The sequence below is a fragment of the Tiliqua scincoides genome, chromosome 3, assembly GCF_035046505.1.
Source record: "Tiliqua scincoides isolate rTilSci1 chromosome 3, rTilSci1.hap2, whole genome shotgun sequence".
NCBI classification, from domain to species: Eukaryota; Metazoa; Chordata; class Lepidosauria; order Squamata; family Scincidae; genus Tiliqua; species Tiliqua scincoides.
The window spans coordinates 36,567,359-36,590,886 of record NC_089823.1 but is presented as its reverse complement, the minus strand read 5'-3'; the positions used below and the strand labels follow the sequence as shown (position 1 = coordinate 36,590,886).

The 23,528-nt window shown below is 42.2% G+C and overlaps 1 protein-coding gene across 1 annotated transcript in view; it reads left to right on the top strand.

The window, feature by feature from the left end:
- IMPG2 (interphotoreceptor matrix proteoglycan 2) overlaps positions 1-23,528 on the top strand; it is a 75,930-nt gene that overhangs the window by 12,154 nt on the left and 40,248 nt on the right. Inside the window, exon 3 of the mRNA XM_066622269.1 lies at positions 3,804-3,970. Within this exon, the coding sequence (XP_066478366.1) occupies positions 3,804-3,970 (167 nt within the window). The remainder of the gene's footprint in view (positions 1-3,803; positions 3,971-23,528) is intronic.

Genomic DNA, 23,528 nt, shown 5'->3' with positions numbered 1-23,528 from the left:
CCAGGATGAGGTCACCTGTTATCTGGTGTGCTCCCTGGGGCATTTGGTGGGCCGCTGTGAGATACAGGAAGCTGGACTAGATGGGCCTATTGCCTGATCCAGTGGGGCTGTTCTTATGTTCTTATGTCATTCATTGCCATAGGATGTGGTGATGACACCTGGTCTAGATGCCTTTAAAAGCCACAATGGGTAAATTCAGCCTCCTGATTCTAGAAGTAGGCTGTATCGGAATGCCAGTTGCAAGGATATGGCAACAGGATACAGGCATCTTGTGTGTACCCTGTGACCTGCTGGGGCATTGTGAGATACAGGAAGCTGGACAAGATGGGCCCTTAGCCTGATCCAGCAGTGCTCTTTTTATGTTCAAAACTGTCAAATCAGAAGCCAGAGTGCCTACTCAAACACCAACATTCACACCACAGCACACACAGCATGCCTACACCCATTTCAAGTTCTATATTGCTATTCTGAGAAAAGGTGTACTTTCAAGCCTTCTTCCAACTACGTATTTGTTAAAGCAGTGTTTCTCAAACTGTGGGTCGGGACCCACTAGGTGGGTTGTGAACCAATTTCAGGTGGGTCCCCATTCATTTCAATGTTTTATTTTTAATATATTAGACTTGATGCTACCATGGTATGTGACTGCATCTGGGGAAATGTTACAGACCTCTACTTTTAACAGGCTACTATGTATATTCTTTTAACAATGATAGTCAATGGGACTTACTCTGGATAAGGGTGGGTAGGATTGCAATCTAGGATTGTTAATTTTCCTGCTTGACAATGTCACTTCCCGTCATGACATGAGGGCCCTGACCGATTTGCATTCTAAAAAGTGGGTTCCAGTGCTAAATGTGTGAGAACCACTGTGTTAAAGGTACTGGAGTCCAGCCCCAGATTAATGCTGCCAAATGCACACATGTTGCCATGTATTTAGGAGCCAATGTAAATGAAAGTGATCTTTTTTAAAAGCTTGGTATGAAAAAGAAAATGTTCTGAGTAGTATATATTTTTTCACTCTCTGACTTTAATCTTACTAATCACCTTGTTAGCTACATTTGGTGCAAGCTAAAGCAATATATTACAGACATTTTTTAAGATATGACTTACTTAGAGTAACCACAAAGGTGAAATGTAGCAGACTTTCAAAGTTTAAAACAGCATTGATAAGATAATTTAAAAACAAAAAACCTGTTTGAAGAGAAAAGAAAAATTTGATTTTTCATTATTGAAAAGAAAAATGGTTGTATAAATTGAATAACATTCTGACCGTCCAACAGCTTGACTATCTTTGAAATTTAAGTTGGAGAATATCCAGCAAAAGGCAATAGTGGTTTTTCTTCCTCTCCCCCTTCTTCTAAGCTGATTGCAGAAAACCACTTTCTTGAGACTCGCTCAAGATAAGCCTTTCCCAGGCTCTGTCTTTGCATCTGAGACTTTCACTGAACCATGCCATGTTTTTGTCAAGCCTTCAGTAACCTCAGAACCAGACTGTGGATACTGGTACTGTATTCAGCTTTACAGAATGTCCGAATTCACCCGCTGGTTTTTTCTTTTATTTTAATCAACAGAATACATCCTTTATTTAACCTGGGTCACAGTCCGGTTCTTATATGAGCTTTAGGTGACCAACTGCTCTGATTGGCAAGAAGGCAAAGAGATTAGAAGAGCAAAGGACTTGCAGAAACAACCTGTGCAGAGCTAAGAGAGGGCCTTAGACTCAGTTAGAATTAACCTCATAGTAAGGAGTGCTGGAGCTCCATTTCCTTCTTACTACACCCCAACAAAGCAACCATTCAGCCTTTGTATCACTCTCATTCATTTCAATGGAGAACACAAGAGGAATGTCTCAGAAACTATTTGTGACAGGAAAGTGAATATTGGTGATCAGGTAACATCTGAATAAGGAAAGCTTCTGCTTGTAGCCATCTTGCTAGAACTGAGTACAAGGCCCCAGCTGTAACCAACTTCCAATTAGTGCATACCAGATCTGGGAGAACTGTGGAGGAGGCCTCTTCACAGGGCCTCAGATACTGTACCAAGCTACTGAGTGGGCTTCAAGGCCAACTTGATTAACAACAAGGTACAGCTGTGAACTTCTCAGGTTGGGAGGGGGATTCCACCATGAGCAAGGAGGTTTGTGGCACCCCTAGAATGTTCAGCAGGATCCAAGTTCTGATTGGTGGAGGGGTCAGGAGACCTAAAAATATTATTATTATTATTATTATTATTATTATTATTATTATTATTATTATTATTATTATTATTGTTTTAGTAGTGCTGAGTATTGTATTGTATTGATATGCTCTACCCTAAATTCTGAAACCTTTGACTGATGCAGTGCTGTCTGTATATTTATTCTTTAAATCTATATTCAGTAATCCTATCTATTACAACTGACTGGATTATTGGGACTGATGGAACAAAGGAGACTTGGTTGTGGGAGCCAATCCAGTGTGACTGAGTTGGAAACTGGAGACCCCAGTAACAGGAACCTGCTCCTGGGTTCAAGCCAAGTCAGAGGGGCTCAGAATTTGGGGTTCAGGGGAGGGTTCCCCAAATTGGCCTGGCTACCAGGACTGAATGCTCTTACAGTTAAAGAGCAATTGGTAACTGAAACTGGAGAGGCCTGAGGGGTGTTAGATGGCTGTATGAGTTTATGGCCACCTAATTACCTCTAAGGGCAATAAACGGCTTACACGGCCCTCAGGGAGGAGGGTCGTGTTGGATTTCACACTATTCCTAGATGAAACAATGTTGTAGTGGTAAATTTTGAAGTACTGGAGCTCAGCATGAAAACTCCCATAGCCACACCCCACTTTAAATCAGCTTTAAATTTCTTCATTAGTGTTTTTGTCTCCTGTTGCTTATTTGTGGGAGATTTTCACCCCTTGCTCTGCTCCAATTAGCAGAGGTAAATGAAATAGAAAGAGGTTTATTTGATACATCAGGTGAGATACACACATAGCAAGTATATGCATCTGACCCTAGCCAGTAGCAATCAAATCTTTATATACCCACCCCCATACAAGGAACTGGAAACTTACCCAATCACGTTCATGCCAAACCTAATCACCCAGTGATTCATGCCAAACCTAATCACACCTCTCCACAGTTGTCAGCAGAGGGAAACTCCCTCTGAAGAACCAGTCCAAACTACAGTAATTCCAACTGGCTGTCTAGCTCTGAATGTTTCCAAGACCAGAGTTCATGGTAAAGTCTCCCTGTTTCCCTCCCTTTTCCCTTTCATATTCTTTCTTTGAAACTTATTATGCATCATTTAAAGGTCGGCTCATTTCATCCCAAACCCTTGGATCCATTGAAGTAGGTTGCAATAATTTAAAACAAATGTATAAGAATGAAAAATGGGATTAACAATATTGCAGATAAATAAAAAGGGTATGTTAGAGTGATAACCTGCACATGTTTCAGAAGCCAGTCCCACTATGTTCAATAAGACTTTCTTCAAAGTAAATTTGCATAGGGTTGTACACTGAATATAAAGTGAGCTATATACTGACTCTCAAGCAGCCCCTGGGAAAGAAGACAGCCTAAACATTACCATAAATTTCTTCTTTTGCCTTCTTGCTGAGTCTGATGCTGTTACTTGATTGCGATCCTTTGAAAAAAAATTTCACCTGAGCACTCCTACTGATGACTTCACTGCACTTCCCAAAAGCATCTGGTCTGCCACTTAAAAAAATTTTTTTTTATTAAAAAAGAATACTTGGTCTGGTCCTGCAGGGCTTCTTATACAATAATAACAGTAATCACTAATGATTGTTATTTTTCTTCTTTTAAAGTGTGTCAGGAAGCAGTATGGGAAGTGTTCAAAACGTTCTGGGATAGACTCCCAGGACGCGAAGAATATCAATACTGGCTAAATCTATGCGAGGGAGGAACAATGAGCATATTTGAGATGGGCACCAACTTCAGTCTGTCTGAAGAGCACCAAAGTCTCATAACAAAGGTAAGGGAAACAACTTTAAAATTTTGGTCAACCTGAATAGTTTCAACTGAGGCAGGTTGACTTAGGCAGTCACTTCAGGCAGCAGATTGGCAGAGGGTGCCTGCCTTCACCACTCCACTTCCTCCTGCTCCCTGTACTCGAAAAGGAAGGGGAGAGTGGGAAGTGTGGAGGAGAGGGGAGTGGTGGGCTAGAGTGGTGGCAGTCGAGCCTATCAATCTTCTCCACATTTCTTCTTCTGCTCTCTGTCCTTCTTGCTTTTTCAAACTGAAAGACCAGGAGAAGGATGAGTGGAAGCCAGTGCCATACCAGGGGGCTGTGGTGGCCCAGACAGCAGCAGTGTGACATCATGTGACATTGTGCAACGTAACAACATTATGTGACGTCCCTTCCAGGGAATCATGCACATTCACATTTCAGCAGCAGTTGGGCCTCCATTCGCTCCCTGACTCATAGGGGCAGCTGGTACCTGCCTTCAAATGGTATCCAGGGTTTGTGCCCTGGCTTGCCATACTCTGGATACGCCATTGGTGGCAGCAGCTGGTGTACTTCTTGTGAGGGTGACTGTTTTGTACAGTATTTCAGGCATTGGAAGGTTCTGGGATGGCACCAGCTTCAATAGTAACAAAGATATAAGGTGGATATAGATTTCACCCTTAATTTTAAATAGTTTTGTAGAGTGTTTTATTTCATATTTAATGAATTTTTCCCCTTCAAATTGCTGGCTTTATTTTTTAAAAAATATTTAGAGCCTTTCTTCTTTTTTACATGTATTTTTTAATTCCTTGTAACTTATTAATCGTGTGCAAAGAATCCCAGATGTCTGACATTATTCCTTTTTATATTCCTATATCAGTTAGAAGTCAGCCAGTTGCCAGCATTTCTCTTGTTTCGCCTTCTGTCTGAAGTTAACGTGTTTATATGATATGCAGTCAGGAGGTACTTTGGGAGCAGGGCTATAAAAATTCTCAGTCGTTTGTGAAAGTCTGGTTTCCTGCTGTCCAGAGATTGAGCTGGTTCAATCAGGAAAGCAATTCTGCTCCCTTTTATTGTCTATTTATTACATTTCCGTCCCATGAGCTAATTATATCCATGCACAATTAGAAAGGGAAAATGGGAAAGAGATGCTCTCTTATTACTTGTATTCAGTGGCAAACCTCCAAATTTATGTGGAGTTTAAGATATATGTAAGCACAAAAATGCAAGGAGAGCAAAATTGACTGATTCCTGTTCTGATAGTGCAGTATAACTCTGTATAATGACATGAAGGGGAAATCTTTCTAGGACTTTCTACATGTATCCACAGTCATTGGGTAACAGAGAAGAAGTTCAGAGCTCCTAGGCTTTCTACAGACCAGACACAGTTTGAGGGGAAAAATGGTGACAAAGGCTAATAGTTGAAACATTATTATAGTGAAAAACATAGTTTTAATTACCTGTCCTACCTCCAAGAAAGTCCAGTGGACCATTTCCATACATCTCTACTATCTTTTGCACAGGCTGAGCATCATTAGTGGCTAACTTGTTTGGTAAGTGTGCCACAGGTCAAAACTAAAATTTGAGATAGCACCACACTAGAGCACTCTACAGTACATAAGGAACTCTTTCTGTCTTGTTGTGGTTCTGTTACCAGTAAACAGAGGAGAGAGGAGCAACACAGTCCTTGAAGGATAGTCAGAATGTAGGCCTAACCCTTTGCCATGGCCAGACCCACATGCTCCAGCTGAGAAGCATCACAAACTCCCACTTTCTGCACTACGTAGGGCACCCACCCTGTAGGTTCCTCTTACATAAATGAAGTCATAACTGCTCTGTCTGGACTGGATGTGACATATGGATGTATACCATTTATTAATATTATGACTAGGGCTGATTTTCACTTTATAACTGCTGTGCTGAAGCCACTGGAAATATTTCTGTAGGGCAATAATTCCACACAACACCTGTAATGTAAGGAGCCACTTGTCTTTGACCACAACTCATTGAATTTGGGACAGGAGCCATTGTGAACAATTCCCTAAAGCACCAGGTTTTTGAGAACCAGAATCTAGCTTCTTTGGTAAATTTCATATTCTAGACTGAATGGGCACACACACGTTGTAAGGTAATTATTAGATAGGGAATTGCAGGCCCAATCCTATCCAGTTTTCCAGTGCCAGGGCAGCCGTACCAATGGGGCATGTGCTGCATCCTGTGGTGGGGAGGCAGTCACTGAGGCCTCCTTAAGGTAAGGGAACATTTGGTCCCTTCCTTCGGGGCTACACTGAAGCTGCACCAGTGCTAGAAATTTGTATAGGATTGCGCTCTGCCCCTGCTAACTAGGATAAGAGACACCTTTCAAGTGGTGGTTCTCTTATACACTGTTTAGGAAATTTGGTGGAATACTACAATAAATCAGAAAATGAGGGAGCTATTCTACACAGAGCCGTATAAGAGCTATAGAATCCAACTCTTAAACGAGTCAGATCCAATAGAACTAATTAAGACCTATGAGTTATTAATCTCTAGGGTTTCATCCACCTTAGTCTTCTACGCCAGTTTGCCCTCTGCTATAGGGGAGGGATCCCAAACCATATCCCCTTGGTTTGGTAGGGATTGCATGGAACTCAAAAATCAGATTAGATCTGTTTACCAGCAGTATCGCTATTCAGGGGATATTCAGATTCCTGATACATATTTTACACTAAAGAAGCAGCAGAAACAATTGATTCAAGAAAAGCGTCATAATTATGCTTCCCACTTGTGGTATAAACTGCTAGCCACCATAGAACATAAAAATTCTAAGCAATTTTGGGGTATAATCACCAAATCCTCTCAGAAAACTGCACCTTGCTTTCAGATGGTCATCTCCCCACATGAGTGGTGCCGCTTTTTCTGCCTTATTCTGTCAAGAGGGTGAAAGTGGCTCAGCACCTTTTACTATAAATCTTTTAGCAACCACCCCATGGACTCCTGTATCCCCTGAAGAAATTATAGAGCTAGTCTCTCAAATTAAACAAGGGAAAGCACCTGGGCCAGATTTGGTATTGCCAGAGATCCTGAAAGTGGACCCCGAATGGTGGGCCCCCATTCTATCCTCATTATTTACAGTGGTGGATCAAACAGGTATAATACCAGCTGAATGGACAAATGCAACTATAGTGCGCATTCACAAAAAAGGCGACCATCGTGATCCCTCCAATTTTAGACCTATAAGCCTTTTATCATTGGGGGGAAAACTTTATGCAAATTATCTCTTAAACAAGCTGTTATCCTGGATGGAAGATCTGGGCCTTCCAGGGTGGGATCAGATAGGATTTCGAAAAGGATTTTCACCAGTTGATCACTGCACTGTTTTAGCTCATTTGATTGATAAGTACACAAGGCTAAAAAATCAAAAACTATATGTTGCTTTTCTGGATCTTAAAGGAGCCTTTGACTCTGTTAAACGATCGCTATTATGGGACAAATTAGTTAAGCTTAATATAGACCCTAGACTTCTGACTCTTATTCAAAAGCTTTATACAGGCACCACTTGTCAAATTAAATTTACATCTTCGGGGGAATTGACCCCCAAAATTCAGGTTGAAAGGGGAGTGAAACAGGGGCACATTTTAGCACCCACCCTCTTTAACCATTTTCTATACGATTTTACCCCCTTTTTGCTTCTGATAGATGGGCATATTCCTAAACTAGGTTCACTGCATATTCCAGCATTGCTTTATGCAGATGATGCAGTGCTAGTTTCTTGTACACCTTTTGGACTTAAGCGACTTTTAAATAGAACTTCTGACTATCTGAAGTGTAACAAACTCGAATTGAACTCCCAGAAAACCAAAGTTATGGTCTTTTCAAAATCCTGGAGCCCAGGTACTTGGTCTATTAGAGGGGAAAAACCAGAACAGGTCAAAAGCTTTAAATATCTTGGAATTCATTTGCACTACAATCTTTGCTGGGGTACTCATCAAAAATTGGTTACAATCTTAGCCCATGTTACTTTGCAGAGCACCAATCAATTCTTTTTTAGTCAGGGCAATCGTTATATACCAGCTGCTCTCAAGGTATTTAGTGCCAAGGTATCGGCACAGCTTCTGTACAGATTATTATTAACAGTATTTATATATCGCTTTTCAACTACCCTTGAGAGTATCCAAGCTAAATTTTTGAGGGCTATCTTGGGTTTACCTAAATCTGTACCTTACTCTGCATTATGTTTGGAGACCGGACAATCGCCCATAGTATCAAGAGCATGGCTCTTAGCTATATGCTATTGGCTTCAGTTACACTATAATGTGAAACAGGGCAGTCTCCTATACAAAATGTTATCTGAGTCTGGCTCTTCTAAATGGTATAGCCTAATTAAATCGAAAATTGAATCGATTGGTTTTTCATTGGATTTTTTAAGTTTATTTCCATTCCCTGGAGTTTACCAAAGGGTAAAGCAAAGAATGCTAGACATTGAGGCACAAAACCTCTTTGAACTTGCTGCTAGAATTTGCTCCCCTCTTAATTTCTCTATCCCGCTTAAGTATGGACAAATGGTTCCTTATCTGACTATTTTGATCAATCCTTCTGAACGTCGTGCAATCTCCTTGGCAAGATTCAATGTGTTTCCATCCAAGGTCACTGAAGGCAGATATAGGTGAATACCATATAAAGAACGCCTCTGCCCTTGTAATTTGGGAAATATTGAATCAATCATACACATTCTTTTTTATTGCCCTCGGCACGCTAGATCCTGCCGCACTTACATGGCTCCACTTCTCAGCAAAATGAATGGTCTCTTGAATGAGGCAAAACTGAAGCGTCTTCTAAATGACTGCTCACTAGATGTGCTAGAGGGAGTTTCAAAATTTTTACTTTTAGTGATTTCTAAGCCTTCTTAATGTAATCTGTTCAACATAAAATATCAGGTTTTTTTTTAAACTGTAAACGTACTATTAGTAATTTAGTAACTTAACTCCGTTTTTCTGATAAATGGAATCAGGACTGATCATGTTTGTTTTTATGGTTTCTTTATCCATGCCTCATAAAGGTTTATTCATTCATTCATTATTTAGGAAAAGAAGAGCCACATCCTTATTCCTGCCACGTCTTTCCTTTTTGCAGGTGTTTGTTTATTTTTTTTGGTGACCTTTTTTTTAAAGGTTATGAGCCTCTGGAACAGGGAATCAACTTTTCATTTATCTTGCTATAAAACTTGTTTTAACTTTTTTGTTATAAAGAGGTATATAAATATATTTAATATATATATATTTTAAACACTGACATCAGTGGGATGTCATAAAATTTGTCATGATTGAGCCCCATTCCGTTGCTTTAATAGAAACTTGATTAAGGTTAAGGTTTTACTGGACTGTGTCCAATTGTGTTTCAACTACAATTGGGTTGTGATCTAAGAAAATTAATTTAACTGGAATTAAGGAGACTTAAGTTATTCACAACTAACATCTAATGATTTCAATGGGTTTTAGTCACAACTAAAGTTCTTACAATGCAACCCATTGCTTCATTCATGCCAAGATCAATAAGCTCCAGATTGTTCTGGCTCCTTTTCCAACAGATCAATCCCAGCAGAGTATTGGATTTCTTGGCTTTTTAGACACTTCCCATACTGATCTTTGATCCTGTCATTTCCTTCCATTTTTTTCCATCCTTCATTAGTGCAAACAACCTATTCATCTGGTTTTATATCTTATGTCATTCTGGAAGTAACTGAAAACATTTTGTTTGGCTTTTAGGCTTACACTGGTCTTTCTGATTAGATGTAGATTTTTTTAACATTGATGTGGTTTCTATGTCATTTTGATATTGATTTTAATAGTTTCTATATGGTCATTGAACACCACTCAGTCTTGGAACAACAGGCAGACAGGATATAACTTAGCTCTGATCAGAAGAATGCAGAAAAAATATTAAAGAACCAATAAGGTTGAGAAAGTAGGATAAATAATTCCCAGGATGCAGAAGCATCCTTTCCCTGTGGGTACTGGGACTAGTCCCTGGCCCAGAATGCTATTTCTGTCATTTCCACCCAGGAGAAAGGCTTCTGAGGATCCTCTTCCAGGTGGAAATGTGGAAGTATGAAAGTACCTGCTGCCTCCCCCCCCCCCCCCAAATAAGCATTTTGCTTTGACGGAATGGGGAAGCTGCAGTGGCAGCTGTGTGAGTCCTTTACATTCAAGCCTTTGCAAGTGGCTGATTCAGTTGATGACAAAATCTTGAGACTGTGTGAGTAACCTGTGTTTGTCTCAATTCTGTTCACAAGCATGCAAACATAGTTGCTTATTTTGTTTTGCTTCCTTCAAATGTTCATGATATTTCTAGGCCAGGGGTGCCCAAACCCCGGCCCTGGGGCCACTTGCGGCCCTCGAGGCCTCTCAATGCAGCCCTCAGGGAGCCCCCAGTCTCCAATGAGCCTCTGGCCCTCTAGAGATTTGTTGGAGCCCGCACTGGCCCGACACAACTGCTCTCAGTGTGAGGGCGACGGCTTGACCTCTCGCGTGAGCTGTGGGATGAAGGCTCCCTCCACTGCTTGCTGTTTCACGTCTGTGATGCAGTAGCGGCAGCAAAGGAAAGGCCAGCCTTGCTTTGTGCAAGGCCTTTTATAGGCCTTGAGCTATTGCAAGACCTTCATTCATTCATTCATATAAGTTCATCTTTAATATATTCATTTATGTAAAGTACGTAAACTTATTCAAATTTGAAATGTAAATTAATTCTTTTTTTCCCCGGTCCCCAACATAGTGTCAGAGAGTTGATGTGGCCCTCCTGCCAAAAACTTTGGACACCCCTGTTCTAGGCTAACAACATTTTTTTCTAAATGGCTCGTGTGACAAGAAAGTAGGGCAAATTGTAAAGCTAACCACCCAGGCTGCAGATTAGTTGTTTTTATGAGAGAAATGAGTTTATGACATCTAGATGCATTCATCAGTCTCAAACATGAATTTGCAAAGTGACAGAGTGGCTGGATTCAGTGTGTGGGAAATTTACCCAATTCTGCATTCATCTGGCCATGCAATCCTATAATGTTTATTCAAAAGTAAGTCTTACTGTGTCTAATGAGGCTTACTCCTAGGAAAGTGTGCATAGGATTGCAGCCTAAACCTAATAAGAAAATTAATGATATTAGGTGACATTCTGAAAGCTCTCTAAAGGCTTGTCCAAACATGATGTCCTAGTTGCAGGATATGTACAAAGAACAAAAGATTTTTTTCTCCCTCTTTTATAGTACTAAGAGTTATCCAATGAAACTGATTGGCTGTAGATGTGGGATAGCCAAAAAGAAATAATTCTTCACATAATTATTAATTATAGATTAAGTGCATAATTAATCTATGGAATTGGCTGCCACAGGATGAGCTGATACCCCCTAGCTTAGATGGCTTTAAAAGGAGATTGTACAAATGCATCTCTATCACTGGCAATGTCAGTCATTTAAAGTATGTGGAACTTTCATGTTCAGAGGCAGGAAGTTCAATGCCTTCGTACTGGGCTTGTTCAGCTTCACAGAGAGCTGTGGAGAGTGGATGCTGGACTTGACTGAGCTTTGGCCTGACCCAACAGGGCTCTTTTTGTGTTCTTACTCTTTCTACAAGCCCCCCAAAATGCTGCTACGTGCCCATCCGTTGGCTGGCACATATGGATGTGAAATGTGACATGTACAACTAGGAATAAACAGAGCTGGGAATGTCCAACAAGATGAGTGCTTCTTAAAATGAGAGCATTTAGTGATGTTATAATGGCACAGAGCACAGGGATTGAAGCTAAGGAGAGTGGCTACATGGCCGTGCATACTCATCAGCACAGTGAATTACATAGGAACATATTATTATAATTTTAGAGATCTCTAACTGCTACAGTAATTTTTACATTTTAAATACATAGTTGGAGTATGATGGTTTTTAAATAATTGAAGCTCTAAGAAATATTTAATCAGCTATATTTGATGGAACCCAACACTTAAAAACCATGTGCAGGATTACACTAATACAGGCTCAGGAGCGGGATTCCCTAATCCTTTAAGGTTCTGTTGTTGAAGAACATATTTTCCTTTTGGCCTTCTCTTTTCATGTGCCGCTGTACAACTCCTCCCTAGTGAATTTATCCCATTTAGTGTTCTGAATTTTGGTCAAAAAATTAATAGATTATAAATTGCAGCTATGTGTTGAATTCCTAGCCCCATTTTCATGTTGTGTAGTTCATTTTACTCATACCTTGCCATGATTACACTGAGCATGTTCTTTCCTCCCCACCAACCAGCAGTCAAGTATGTGGATTGAGGATGAGGATTCCAAAGGCATCATGACACAAAGTTGATGGTAATAAAAGAAAAACACACAGGCACCCCAAACCTAACCAGCGCCAGTTCAGCTGACCATGCAGCCCACGCTGTATACTGTGCTGGCTAGGAGCAGGCTGGAGGTCTCCTTGGAATAAGGGGACATTCATCCCCTTACCCCAAGTAAAGCCTAGCCTGCTCAATGGGGCTACTCACATCTGCAGCAGCACAATAACTGGCTCAAGTCCAAGAAGCCCCATAACAGGCTTTCAGGGCCAGGAGGGGGAATTGGGAATGGCCTATACCAGCGGTGCCAATCCTGACCCCCTCCCGGCCCTGAACCAACCCCTTTTCATCCTCCCTCCCCTGTTACACTTCCCACTGCCTGCTCCTGTGCACCCAGCAGGAGCTGCTCTGTTGGGCTCCTGGATTCAACACTGGTGCAGGTCTTCCCACCTGCGCTGCTTACTCTCCCACATGTTTTATGGCATGTTTGTGACACCCTAGGCTAGAGCAGCAGTCACTGCACCAAAACTACTGAAAAATAGGTTTACACCATAAGAATGTAAGTTACCAAAGAAGCCCAACAATGGGGGTAAAGGGGGGGTAAACTACCAGGGGATACTTCTTTTTCTCTAGCTCAGAAGCCCCCCGGAGCTCTCTGTGGTTTTCCTGTACAAGCATAGCACTTTGAGTATATATACATGTATGTGTGCACACCAAGGGAGGACCTATACCAGCAGCTTGCTACTTAGAATGTTGCCATTTCTGTTTAACTCTGCTTCTAATTAGCGCCCACAAACATTTCAAGATCATATAGGTAAATACGTTTATACAGTGTAAGCAGCATAATCTACATTATAGCCTCAATTTTATCCTCATGGTAATGGATCCTGTCCAGAATAGGAGGTCCTCCTAGATTTCCAGGCCTAAGTGCCCCCTCAACCCAGCTTTAGGTTCATCTTCCAGAGGGAGTGCTAATGTAACCTCTGCCATTTGACCTTTGACTGCAATGGCTAGTCTGTTTGTTTGGCTGGCTTTGTTCCTTTTTGTGGTTTTATTAAACTGTTTTTATTTTGGAGTTGTTTTATTTGTTGCATGCCATCTTAAGCACTAGAAAGGTTGCCAATGAATTGCTTTAATAAATTTTAACAAATCAGTTAAACTTGCAATGATGCATTAGGAAAAAAGAAAAAGGAAGATCTGAAATATGGGGGGAAATGCAAAACAGATGACCCTGTCAGCATTCACCATGCTGCGAAGCACATCTGTCAAAATCATTATAAAGGGGAATCAGAGAAGTCAAACTTGTCTCAGGAGAAAAAACTTTTGCTTCTAAACTCTTCGTTTAAAGCATATCTATGGCCAAAGTTTATCTGCAGCCTGCAAATGTTGTGAGAGGGACCCCAAACAGTCTACCAATTCTCACAGAATTCACAGTTACCATAGTTCATAGTTACCTTTTTTCAGGATTAGTTACAAAACTTTGATCAATGAATAATAATACTGAGATGTTTGAATGAAATGTTACGTGCAGTGGCATAGCTAGGACATATCACACCCAGGGTCCATAAATTTTTGCAGCCCCCCATATCACAAAATTAATTTGCAGTGGGTAAGGAGCCTGCCAGGATGGGGAATGAAATCAGGCACCAGTTGGAATATGAGCCCAGGTGTATCCAGTCCATAGATCTGGGCTCCTAGTCTGATGGGAACCCAGGTCTATCTGCTTGGAAGAGGTGGCTCCAGAGGGGAGCCCAGGTCTACCTGGTAGGTAGATCTGGGCTCCAAGTCTGGACAGGAGCCTAGGTGTACCCGCCCAGCAACCTTCAGCCATAGAGGCCAAAGTTCAACCAGAAGCCCAGGTCTACTTGCCTGAGCTCTGGAGTTAAGGTAGTGCTCATGCCCCCCCTCCAAACACAAATACTGGATCCACCCCTGGTGTTACCCTCCTGGGGGTATCACTTTGCTAACACCTTATTGGTTCCATGCTGTGTCATAACATCATCTCATTGGCTCTTTGAACAATCAGTCTCATTGGTCCGTTTTGAGTTAAGGAAATTGTACTTTTTGTTACATAAGACAGTTGCATTTTTGTTTTCTGGGTTTTTTTTAGCCACCTTTGATAGAATGGAGATATTTAACTCCACTTTATTTCATTGCATTCTGCTGTAAATTATGCGTCGAATGGTATATAGCATGATGGTATTATTCCTGGCAACTGCAATTTTGGTTACCAGTAGTGTCACCCCCCTTTAGGGTAGCACCCGGGCTGGACCGCCCCCTGTCCCCCCCCAGCTATGCCACTGGTACCATGCATGTTCAAGACATAGTTCTTTAAAAACAGACCAGTTTTGAAAAAAAGGTAATATATAAAATAGTTTATTTGCATTCATTCCAAGAATGACACATATTTAAATTGCTCCACTTGAAAGTAAACATGAGAAGAGAAAGATAATCAAATTCTCGGTACAGTAAAAGATGCCTTGCTTCAGAATAAGATGGATGAATCAGACAGGAGTCTTTCCCAGCCCTACTTGGAGATTGTAGGGACTGAACCTTAACACATTTTTTTCTGGGAGTAAGTGGAGCACATTATGACTTACTTCTGAGTAGACACCCAGAATTGTATTGTAAGGCACCTTCATATACTCATAATATTGACAGTAGCCCAGGCTTGGCTCTGTGAACAAGTCTCAGGGCACAATCCTAACTAGGTCTACTCAGAAGTAAGTCCTACTGTGGGTTAGGACCCAATAGGTGGGTCATGAACCAATTTTGGGTGGGTCTGCATTCGTTTCAATATTTTATTTTTAATATATTAGACTTGCTGCCACCCTGGTGTGTGTCCACATTTGGGGAAATGTTACACATTTGTACTTTTAACAGGCTACTCTCTATACGCTTTTAACAACGACAATAAATGGGACTTACTCCTGGGTAAGTATGGGTAGGATTGCAGCTTAGGATTGTTAGAAATTCTCCTGCTTGATTATCTGCCCTTCTGGTCATGATATCACTTCCAGTGGGTCCTGACAGATTCTCATTCAAAAAGTGGCTCCTGGTGCTAAAAGTTTGAGAACCACTGATTTAGGGCCCAATCCTATCCAATTTTCCAGCCCCGGTGCAACTACAATGCAGCCCCATGGTAAGGGAACAAATGTTCCCATACCTTAAGGAGGCCTCTGTGACTGCTGCCCCACTACAAGATGCAGTGCATGCCCCGTTAGCACAATTGCACTGGCACTGGAAAATTGGATAGGATTGGGCCCCCAGACAGTTGAGGGGAGAAGTGAAATAAAATCAACATGAAAGTAAAACTGAAATATGAAAGTTGATAAAGGGAGATGAAGGGCAGCCCAATCCTGAGCTGCCCAGGGCTTTATAAGGAGTGCTTTATAAGGCTTGGTGGCACCGAGAAGGGGTACCACCAGATCCGGTGCCTCAGGAGAAGGGGATTTTTGTCCCCTTCCCCCAAGTAAGGTAAGCAGCCCCGCAATGGGGATACTCACTTTACCGTTGACGAAAAGGTCGGTGGTAAGGTAAAGGCACTCGTGTAGGGCTCCGTGCCCTACATGAGAGCCCTGGATCCTGCGGAGCTGAGCTCCGTGGACCCGCCTCCCTCCCTCCCCCCGGCATGCCTCCAGCCCGCCCCCCGGCATGCTGCCCCTGCCCTCTCTTCACCCCAGCCGGCCTCCCCCTCCCCGGAACGCCTCTTCTCTGTCCCCGCCCCCGCCTACTGTGCCGCAGCTCGGCAGTCCGGGAGACCACCGAGCTGCAGAAGCTGGGCAACTGCCCCACGCTAGCCCAGCACAGGCCGGCGCTGGGCTAGCACCAGCGGGAGCCTGGCAGTGAGGCTGGCAAACGTGCCTTATGGCACTTTTGCGACAGTGCTCAGTCGCACGGAACTGTCCTGCCAAGCACAGGATTGGGCTGTTAATGAACAAATGAATAAAACTAGTAAATTAGACAACTTTTTCATAAACATTTCCAAAGAAAACTGAATAAATTTGGGCAGTGGGTTATAAGCAGTAAAATCATCAATGGCAAATATTAAACACGAGTGAAAAAATTTATAAAAACAAAATTGAGGAACTTGCTAGACTCTAGCTACACTGGAAAGGAGTTTGATCAAATAACCTGAGCATCAAATAACTTCAAATATGAGTTGCCAATGCAATGCTGATGGGAAAACATCAAATACCATTTGGGATTATATTAGCTACATGACCAGGGGTAATACTACCTGACCCTTTTTTAAAATACAGATTAAGCCTCAATTTGCAGAATATTTACAATGCTATTTACCAGGATTCCATCCAATGATTCTGTGTTGTGAAAACCACCCCCGGTTTTGCTTTGCAGCAATAAAACTAGTTCAGTGATAATTTTTGTATGGTTCAAATGAATCACCTTGACACAATTATTTACTGAATCAACTTTCCTATAATTTTAATGTCTTCATTCCAGTTATTGGACAATGGGAATGTATTACCCTGGGGCACAAATGGGTTTTGTAAAAGGAAAGGTGGAAGAAAATGGAAATTTTGCTGCATCTCCAGACACTCCTAGTGGGCATAGTGGTTTTACTGTATTCTCAGATGGGCTTATCTGGGCACACTTGCTCTTGGGCAGACCAAGGGACTATTGTATATGCGGTCTGTCACTGGACAAAAGATTGTTAACTGATGCATACTTATATAGCAGGGGTGTCCCAAAGTGTATGTTATGACACCTTAGGGCAGTGATTTTCAACCTTTTCCATCTCATGGCACACTGGCAAGGCACTAAAATGGTCAAGGCACACCATCCATTTTTTGTCAATTAACAATGCACACTGTGCTGCCAATAGCGGCTCATATCCCCCAATGGCCCTACTAACAAATCACCTTCTCCCGAATTCCTGCAGCACAGCTGGGTGCAATTCACGGCTGCACACCAATGTGCCACAGCACAGTGGTTGAAAATGGCTGCCTTAGGGCATTGTGGCACAATCGCAGGGGTGCCTTGGGATGTCCCCAGTGGCCCCTCCTACCTGTTCCACTTGGCGCTGCCATCCTGGAGCTCACAAAAATATTGCAAGTTTTGGCCACCACCATCTTGGTTCTTGCAAGAATTTGTGATGTTCAAGATGGCAGAGCCTGGCTGAGGAGGCTCCGAGGCATCATGAGAATTGCAGTCTTACATTGACAGGCCGTTGGTTCAGCTAGCTCAATATTCTTAACACTGACAAGCATTGGCTAACAAATGTTTTATACATGGGTCTTTCCTCACCCTAGCTGGAGATGTGAGGGATTGCAGCCAGGACTTTCTGCATGCAAAGCGTGTGCTCTTCCACTGACCCTTCCTATGGTACTTCCCCCAACGCTAGAATGCTTCATGTGCAAGCTTCTGCTCAGAGTCCTAAGTCCAGACAACAAGCATGAGTGCCTAATCTCATGCACAGCATGATTTCATTTGCTATTAAACCCAAACACTTCTGGTAAGTGTTATTTTAAACATAAGAACAGCCCCACTGGATCAGGCCATAGGCCCATCTAGTCCAGCTTCCTGTATCTCACAGCGGCCCACCAAATGCCCCAGGGAGCACAACAGATAACAAGAGACCTCATCCTGGTGCCCTCCCTTGCATCTGGCATTCTGACATAACCCATTTCTAAAATCAGGAGGTTGCGCATACACATCATGGCTTGTACCCCGTAATGGATTTTTCCTCCAGAAACTTGTCCAATCCCCTTTTAAAGGCGTCTAGGCTAGACGCCAGCACCACATCCTGTGGCAAGGAGTTCCACAGACCGACCACATGCTGAGTAAAGAAATATTTCCTTTTGTCTGTCCTAACCTGCCCAACACTCAATTTTAGTGGATGTCCCCTGGTTCTGGTATTATGTGAGAGTGTAAAGAGCATCTCCCTATCCACTCTGTCCATCCCCTGCATAATTTTGTATGTCTCAATCATGTCCCCCCTCAGGCGTCTCTTTTCTAGGCTGAAGAGGCCCAAACGCCGTAGCCTTTCCTCATAAGGAAGGTGCCCCAGCCCCGTAATCATCTTAGTCGCTCTCTTTGGCACCTTTTCCATTTCCACTATATCTTTTTTGAGATGTGGCAACCAGAACTGAACACAATACTCCAGGTGTGGCCTTAACATAGATTTGTACAACGGCATTATAATATTAGCCGTTTTGTTCTCAATACCCTTCTTAATGATCCCAAGCATAGAATTGGCCTTCTTCACTGCCGCCGCACATTGGGTCGACACTTTCATCAACCTGTCCACCACCACCCCAAGATCTCTCTCCTGATCTGTCACAGACAGCTCAGAACCCATCGGCCTATATCTAAAGTTTTGATTTTTTGCCCCAATGTGCATGACTTTACACTTACTGACATTGAAGCGCATCTGCCATTTTGCTGCCCATTCTGCCAGTCTGGAGAGATCCTGCTGGAGCTCCTCACAATCACTTCTGGTCTTTACCACTAGGAAAAGTTTGGTGTCGTCTGCAAACTTAGCCACTTCACTGCTCACCCCTGTCTCCAGGTCATTTATGAAGAGGTTGAAAAGCACTGGTCTCAGGACAGATCCTTGCGTACACCGCTTTTCACCTCTCTCCATTGTGAAAATTGCCCATTGACACCCACTCTCTGCTTCCTGGCCTCCAACCAGTTCTCAATCCATGAGAGGACCTGTCCTCTAATTCCCTGGGCGTGACCAGGTCAGCTACGGAAGCAATTTAGAGAGAGAGGCTTTTCAGGAAAATAGCTTTTCAGGTCTGCAGTATCCTATTATGAGAAAATGTTAAGACTATAGAGCAGGTATATGGATAATAGGCAGTTGCAAAGTACAGACGTGCCACCATTTCTATTCTGGAACCCTCCCCCGCATGATTACCCGAAACCGCCGATATGGATAAGCACCTGTCCCCCACCCTCTGAAGTTGAGGGAAACTTTGGTCCCCTCACCTCTGGAGGATCCTCTGAACGCAGCAGAGACTGCATCTTTCTGTGGTCTCTGCTAGGCTCAGACCGAGCCCTAGAGCTCAAAACACGTGACTTCTGGTTTCACAGAAAAATTGGAAGTGATGTTTTTGGTGCTTTATAAGGCATTAGGGTTATAGGGGACCCCATGGACTCCATTCGCAGGTAATTGAATCCACGAATACAGGATCTGTGGATACAGAGCCCCCATGTGTATTCTGTGAGTGTCAAAACTATTAATGCTTTGATATATTAATAAAGTGGATTTGGTCATAGAGACAGTAAACTGTTCAAAACATAGATATTATCATAAGACAGCAATACCTTGACTTCTATCCACTTGACTTTCATCACTTTCCTCTTTCAACCATTTTCAATTATAACCATGTTTCAGATTTCATCCACATGCTCTCCTCTTTCATCCAGTTCTATCCAGCACTTCCGCTACATTTGTCAACGTTCTTATACTTATTTTTCTTTTATTTCTCTTTATTTAGGTTTCTCACACATTCTCATGTATTACTTAGTTAGCTAGTTATGTTTCTCATTAGCCAAAATCAAACTACAGTAGACTATGCTTTGACATTCATCCATTTTTTACTTTTGTTCATGCTTTGTTCCGTAACCAGACAAAAGTGCAAGATATTGCTGTACTCAAATTGTCTGGTCATCCAGAATTAGAAATAAGATGTTTTTTGGTGTCAGATATGTGCTTTGCATTTTGAGGAACATTTCTAATTTTAATTTTTTTTTGTTATTAGCAGTTTATTAATAATGTATTATAAAGGTACAATAACACATCAAACTGTTGTTGCTTCCATTTAACTTACGTTTATGCTCTCCCTCATTAGCCTTTTAAAAAACCCAAGATTTTGTGGCCCATCTTCTGGAGTTCTCTGTCATGTAATGGTGTCTAAATTGCACCCCCTCAGCTGCTATTTGCCCCACAGGAGAAAACATATTCATATATTAAGTTGATTATTATTTATTATTATTATTGAGATGGACAGGGGCAGGGCTTCCCAGAATGCTGTCTGATGCCACGCCAGGTCCTCTGCTGCTGCTTCTGCACATAGAAAAAGCCCTCCTTACCTTGTTTATGTCACAGTTTCTTTTATATGTGAAAGTGCAGGACCTCTGGTTTCATTTAAGGCAGCTGTTCCCAACCTGTGGTCCGGGAGATCCTGAGAAGTGGTCCACAAGGTCTCAGGAAAAAAAATGTTCTCCTTTGATCACTTCCAGTGTCTTTCCAAGTGAGCGCTCCCCCATGGACCACTGAAATGTCGGCTGTAGCTGTAGGTGGCCCATTCTCCTCCCTCTCTAATGGTCCAGAACCTCTGATGTACCAGCTGCAGGACGGTCCATTCTCCATGCTTTCTTGTAGTCTGTGGAGGATCGCTCACTCAGTTAGATGGTTTCCCATGGAGAACCAGAGACAGTGGAGAATGGACCCCGCACAGCTGGAATTTCCAGTGACTCATTGAGCACTCCCCTATGGGCTACCAAATTGAAATGTATTTTTCTGTATGGTGGGTTGGATTGGTCCACAACAATTCCAATGTCTGCCTCAGTGGTCCACAGGTTCCTAAAGGTTGGGAACCTCTGATTTAAGGGATGAACTGTTCCTGTAAATCAGACTGGAAATCCCACCCTTCCATGTTTAAAGAAATCATTCCAGGAGCAAGATAAGGAGGCAGGTGATTCACTTTCTGCTCTCTTTTAGTGGGTGGAAAGTGAATCAATGCAGATTGCATTTACCACAGACTAGATAGGGGTTGTGGTGGTAGTAGATTCAGGCTGAAGGACACTCTGAATCTGCTGCCCTCTTGCACACCCCGCAATCCACTGCTGATGCAACCTACCTCACCTAACTTTAAGGATGCAGCCCACTATGAGGTGGAAATTGCCTCAGATGAGACAAAGGTGCTACATTTGTTCTGCTCAATGTTGCATCATTGATCACTTTCTATTTTTGGAGGCTGCATATATTATGGTGGCTCTGCTGTATTTTATATTATAAATAATGGCTTGGATTGGAAAAATTGTGTCCACATTGGCAAGGATACCTAATTCTACTGCCAAAACATCTGCCTTGGATTCAATTTTTACTGGGACATTGATATTATTGCTCTTTAATTTGTTATTGGCAATGCTTGTTTTTAATTTATCTTTTTAGATGTATTGCCTACTCTATTCCAAATGCTTAGGGCAGGTAATAAAAGCAAATAGGGAAGCACACTGACCCACCTAAGAAAACAAAATAAAATGTCATTAAAATAATAATAATAATAATAATATAATAATAATAATAATAATAATAATAATAATAATAATATAATACAGGTATTTATATACTGCCTTTCATGATCTTCAGATTTCTCCTCAGACTTTAATTCAAGGCGGTTTACATAGGCAGGCTATACTAAATCCCTATAGGGATTTTTACAATTGACAGATGTTCTGTCTTTCAAGAACTACAACATTTCAGATGGATCCTTTTATGATCTGGTATCACATTCTGGCCTCCAGTTTCCTCCCACGCAAGCTGACAATCCTTCATATCTCACTTGAAGGGCGGCCAAAGAGCAGATGGAAAAACTTGGCTCGGCTTGTCAGCTGCTTCAAGGTCAGCTGCTTCACGGTGCCGGTGGCCTCGAACTGGCGACCTTCAGCTGTTATCTTCAGGCAAACGGAGGCTCTACCCTCTAGACCAGATTTCCCCACCTTTTGCTGATCTAAACCTGAGCCCAAGTTTCTAATTATCTAACAGCCCAATCCAACGTAAATCCCCGTGTGGCGAGGCAGTGGTGCCAACACAGGCTACACTGCATCCTGTGGGCATTTTTGGCTGCTGGAGGTCTCCTCAAGTTAAGGAGACATTCTGTCTTCCTCCTGCCCCATTCAACTCCCGCCCCACCCCTGAACTGACCTGCTCTGGAGTACCTTTCAAGAGACAGGAAATTAAAGCCAGTACACCTGGGTGTTGAGCTGTTGCAAATCACTATACAGTGTTTTTATAACAGCCCATGCAGTGGCATTGCTATGGGTGTCGCACAAAGGGGGGATGACACCACCAATGACCCAAAATGCTAAAATCGCTGTTTGTAGAAATAATACCATCGTATTATATGTCATTTGATGCATAATTTACAGCAGAATACAATAAAAAAAAACCTGGAGAGAAATATCTCAATTCAATCAAAAGTTATGGTCATAAAAACCAAAACAAAATGCAACTGTCTTATGCACCAAAAAAGTACATTTCCTTAACTCAGAATGGACCAATGAGACTGATTGTTTGAAAAGTCAATGAGATGTTATTATTATAACACAGCATGGAACCAATAAGGTGTTAGTAAGGTTACATCCTGGGGGAGGTGACACCACTAATGACCAAAATTGCTCAGACCAAGGTTTGTAGGAATAATACCATCATGTTATGTATCAATTGATGTGTAATTTCATACAGAAATGCAATGAAACGAATCACGTTGAAATATCTGTGTTCTATCAAAAGGTATAGCCAAAAAAACCAGTGGGGGGGGGGGGCTGGACGGTACATCACCTTCCCCACCACCTGGGTCGTAGCACTGCCCACTGCTTGGGATTAGGTCCATCATGGGAGTGACATGCTGGCTTCCTGCACCGGGTGACTCAAATTCTAGTGACGCCACTGAGCCTGTGCCAGTGAAATGCATGTTCTGTTGGCACAGGCCCTCATTAGGCTTGGGCTATAAATTTCAGAAAGCACATCTCCCATGATTGCTGAATTCATATTCATATTGGCTGATTTGCATTTATTAAAAAGTAAATTCAGGATGAATCAAGGACTATTTCCTTAAAGTTAAACTTAGAAGTCAGCACAGGATCACACAAAACCTTTTTAGAAGCTCTGGTTTCTATCCTAATACATGGGTAAAGAAAAATATGCAACAAAGTCACAGTAAAGACATCTCTTTTAAGAGAACATCTGTCTAAAATGCTAATTTCCAGTACAAACAACATTTATTTGAATCATGACTGTAAGGTAGGATCATTCAGAGGCTAGAATTGGGATGTACGTGCTCATTGTCCACCATAGCCTGCTGCCATCACATTTCTGACCACCTCCATGGTTGCTGCCATTTTGCACTGGTGGTGTTTGCAGTGATGGTGGGTTTGCAATGATGGGTTTGCAAAATGGTGGTGGTGTTTACCAAACACAAACGGTGGTATTTGCACTAATGGGGCAGTGGCAGCAGTTAGAGATACAGAAAGCAGGGAACAGTGGATCTAATTTAAATCCATTTGGTGAAAAGGCAGGAAACTGTTGTCCGCATAAGAGTT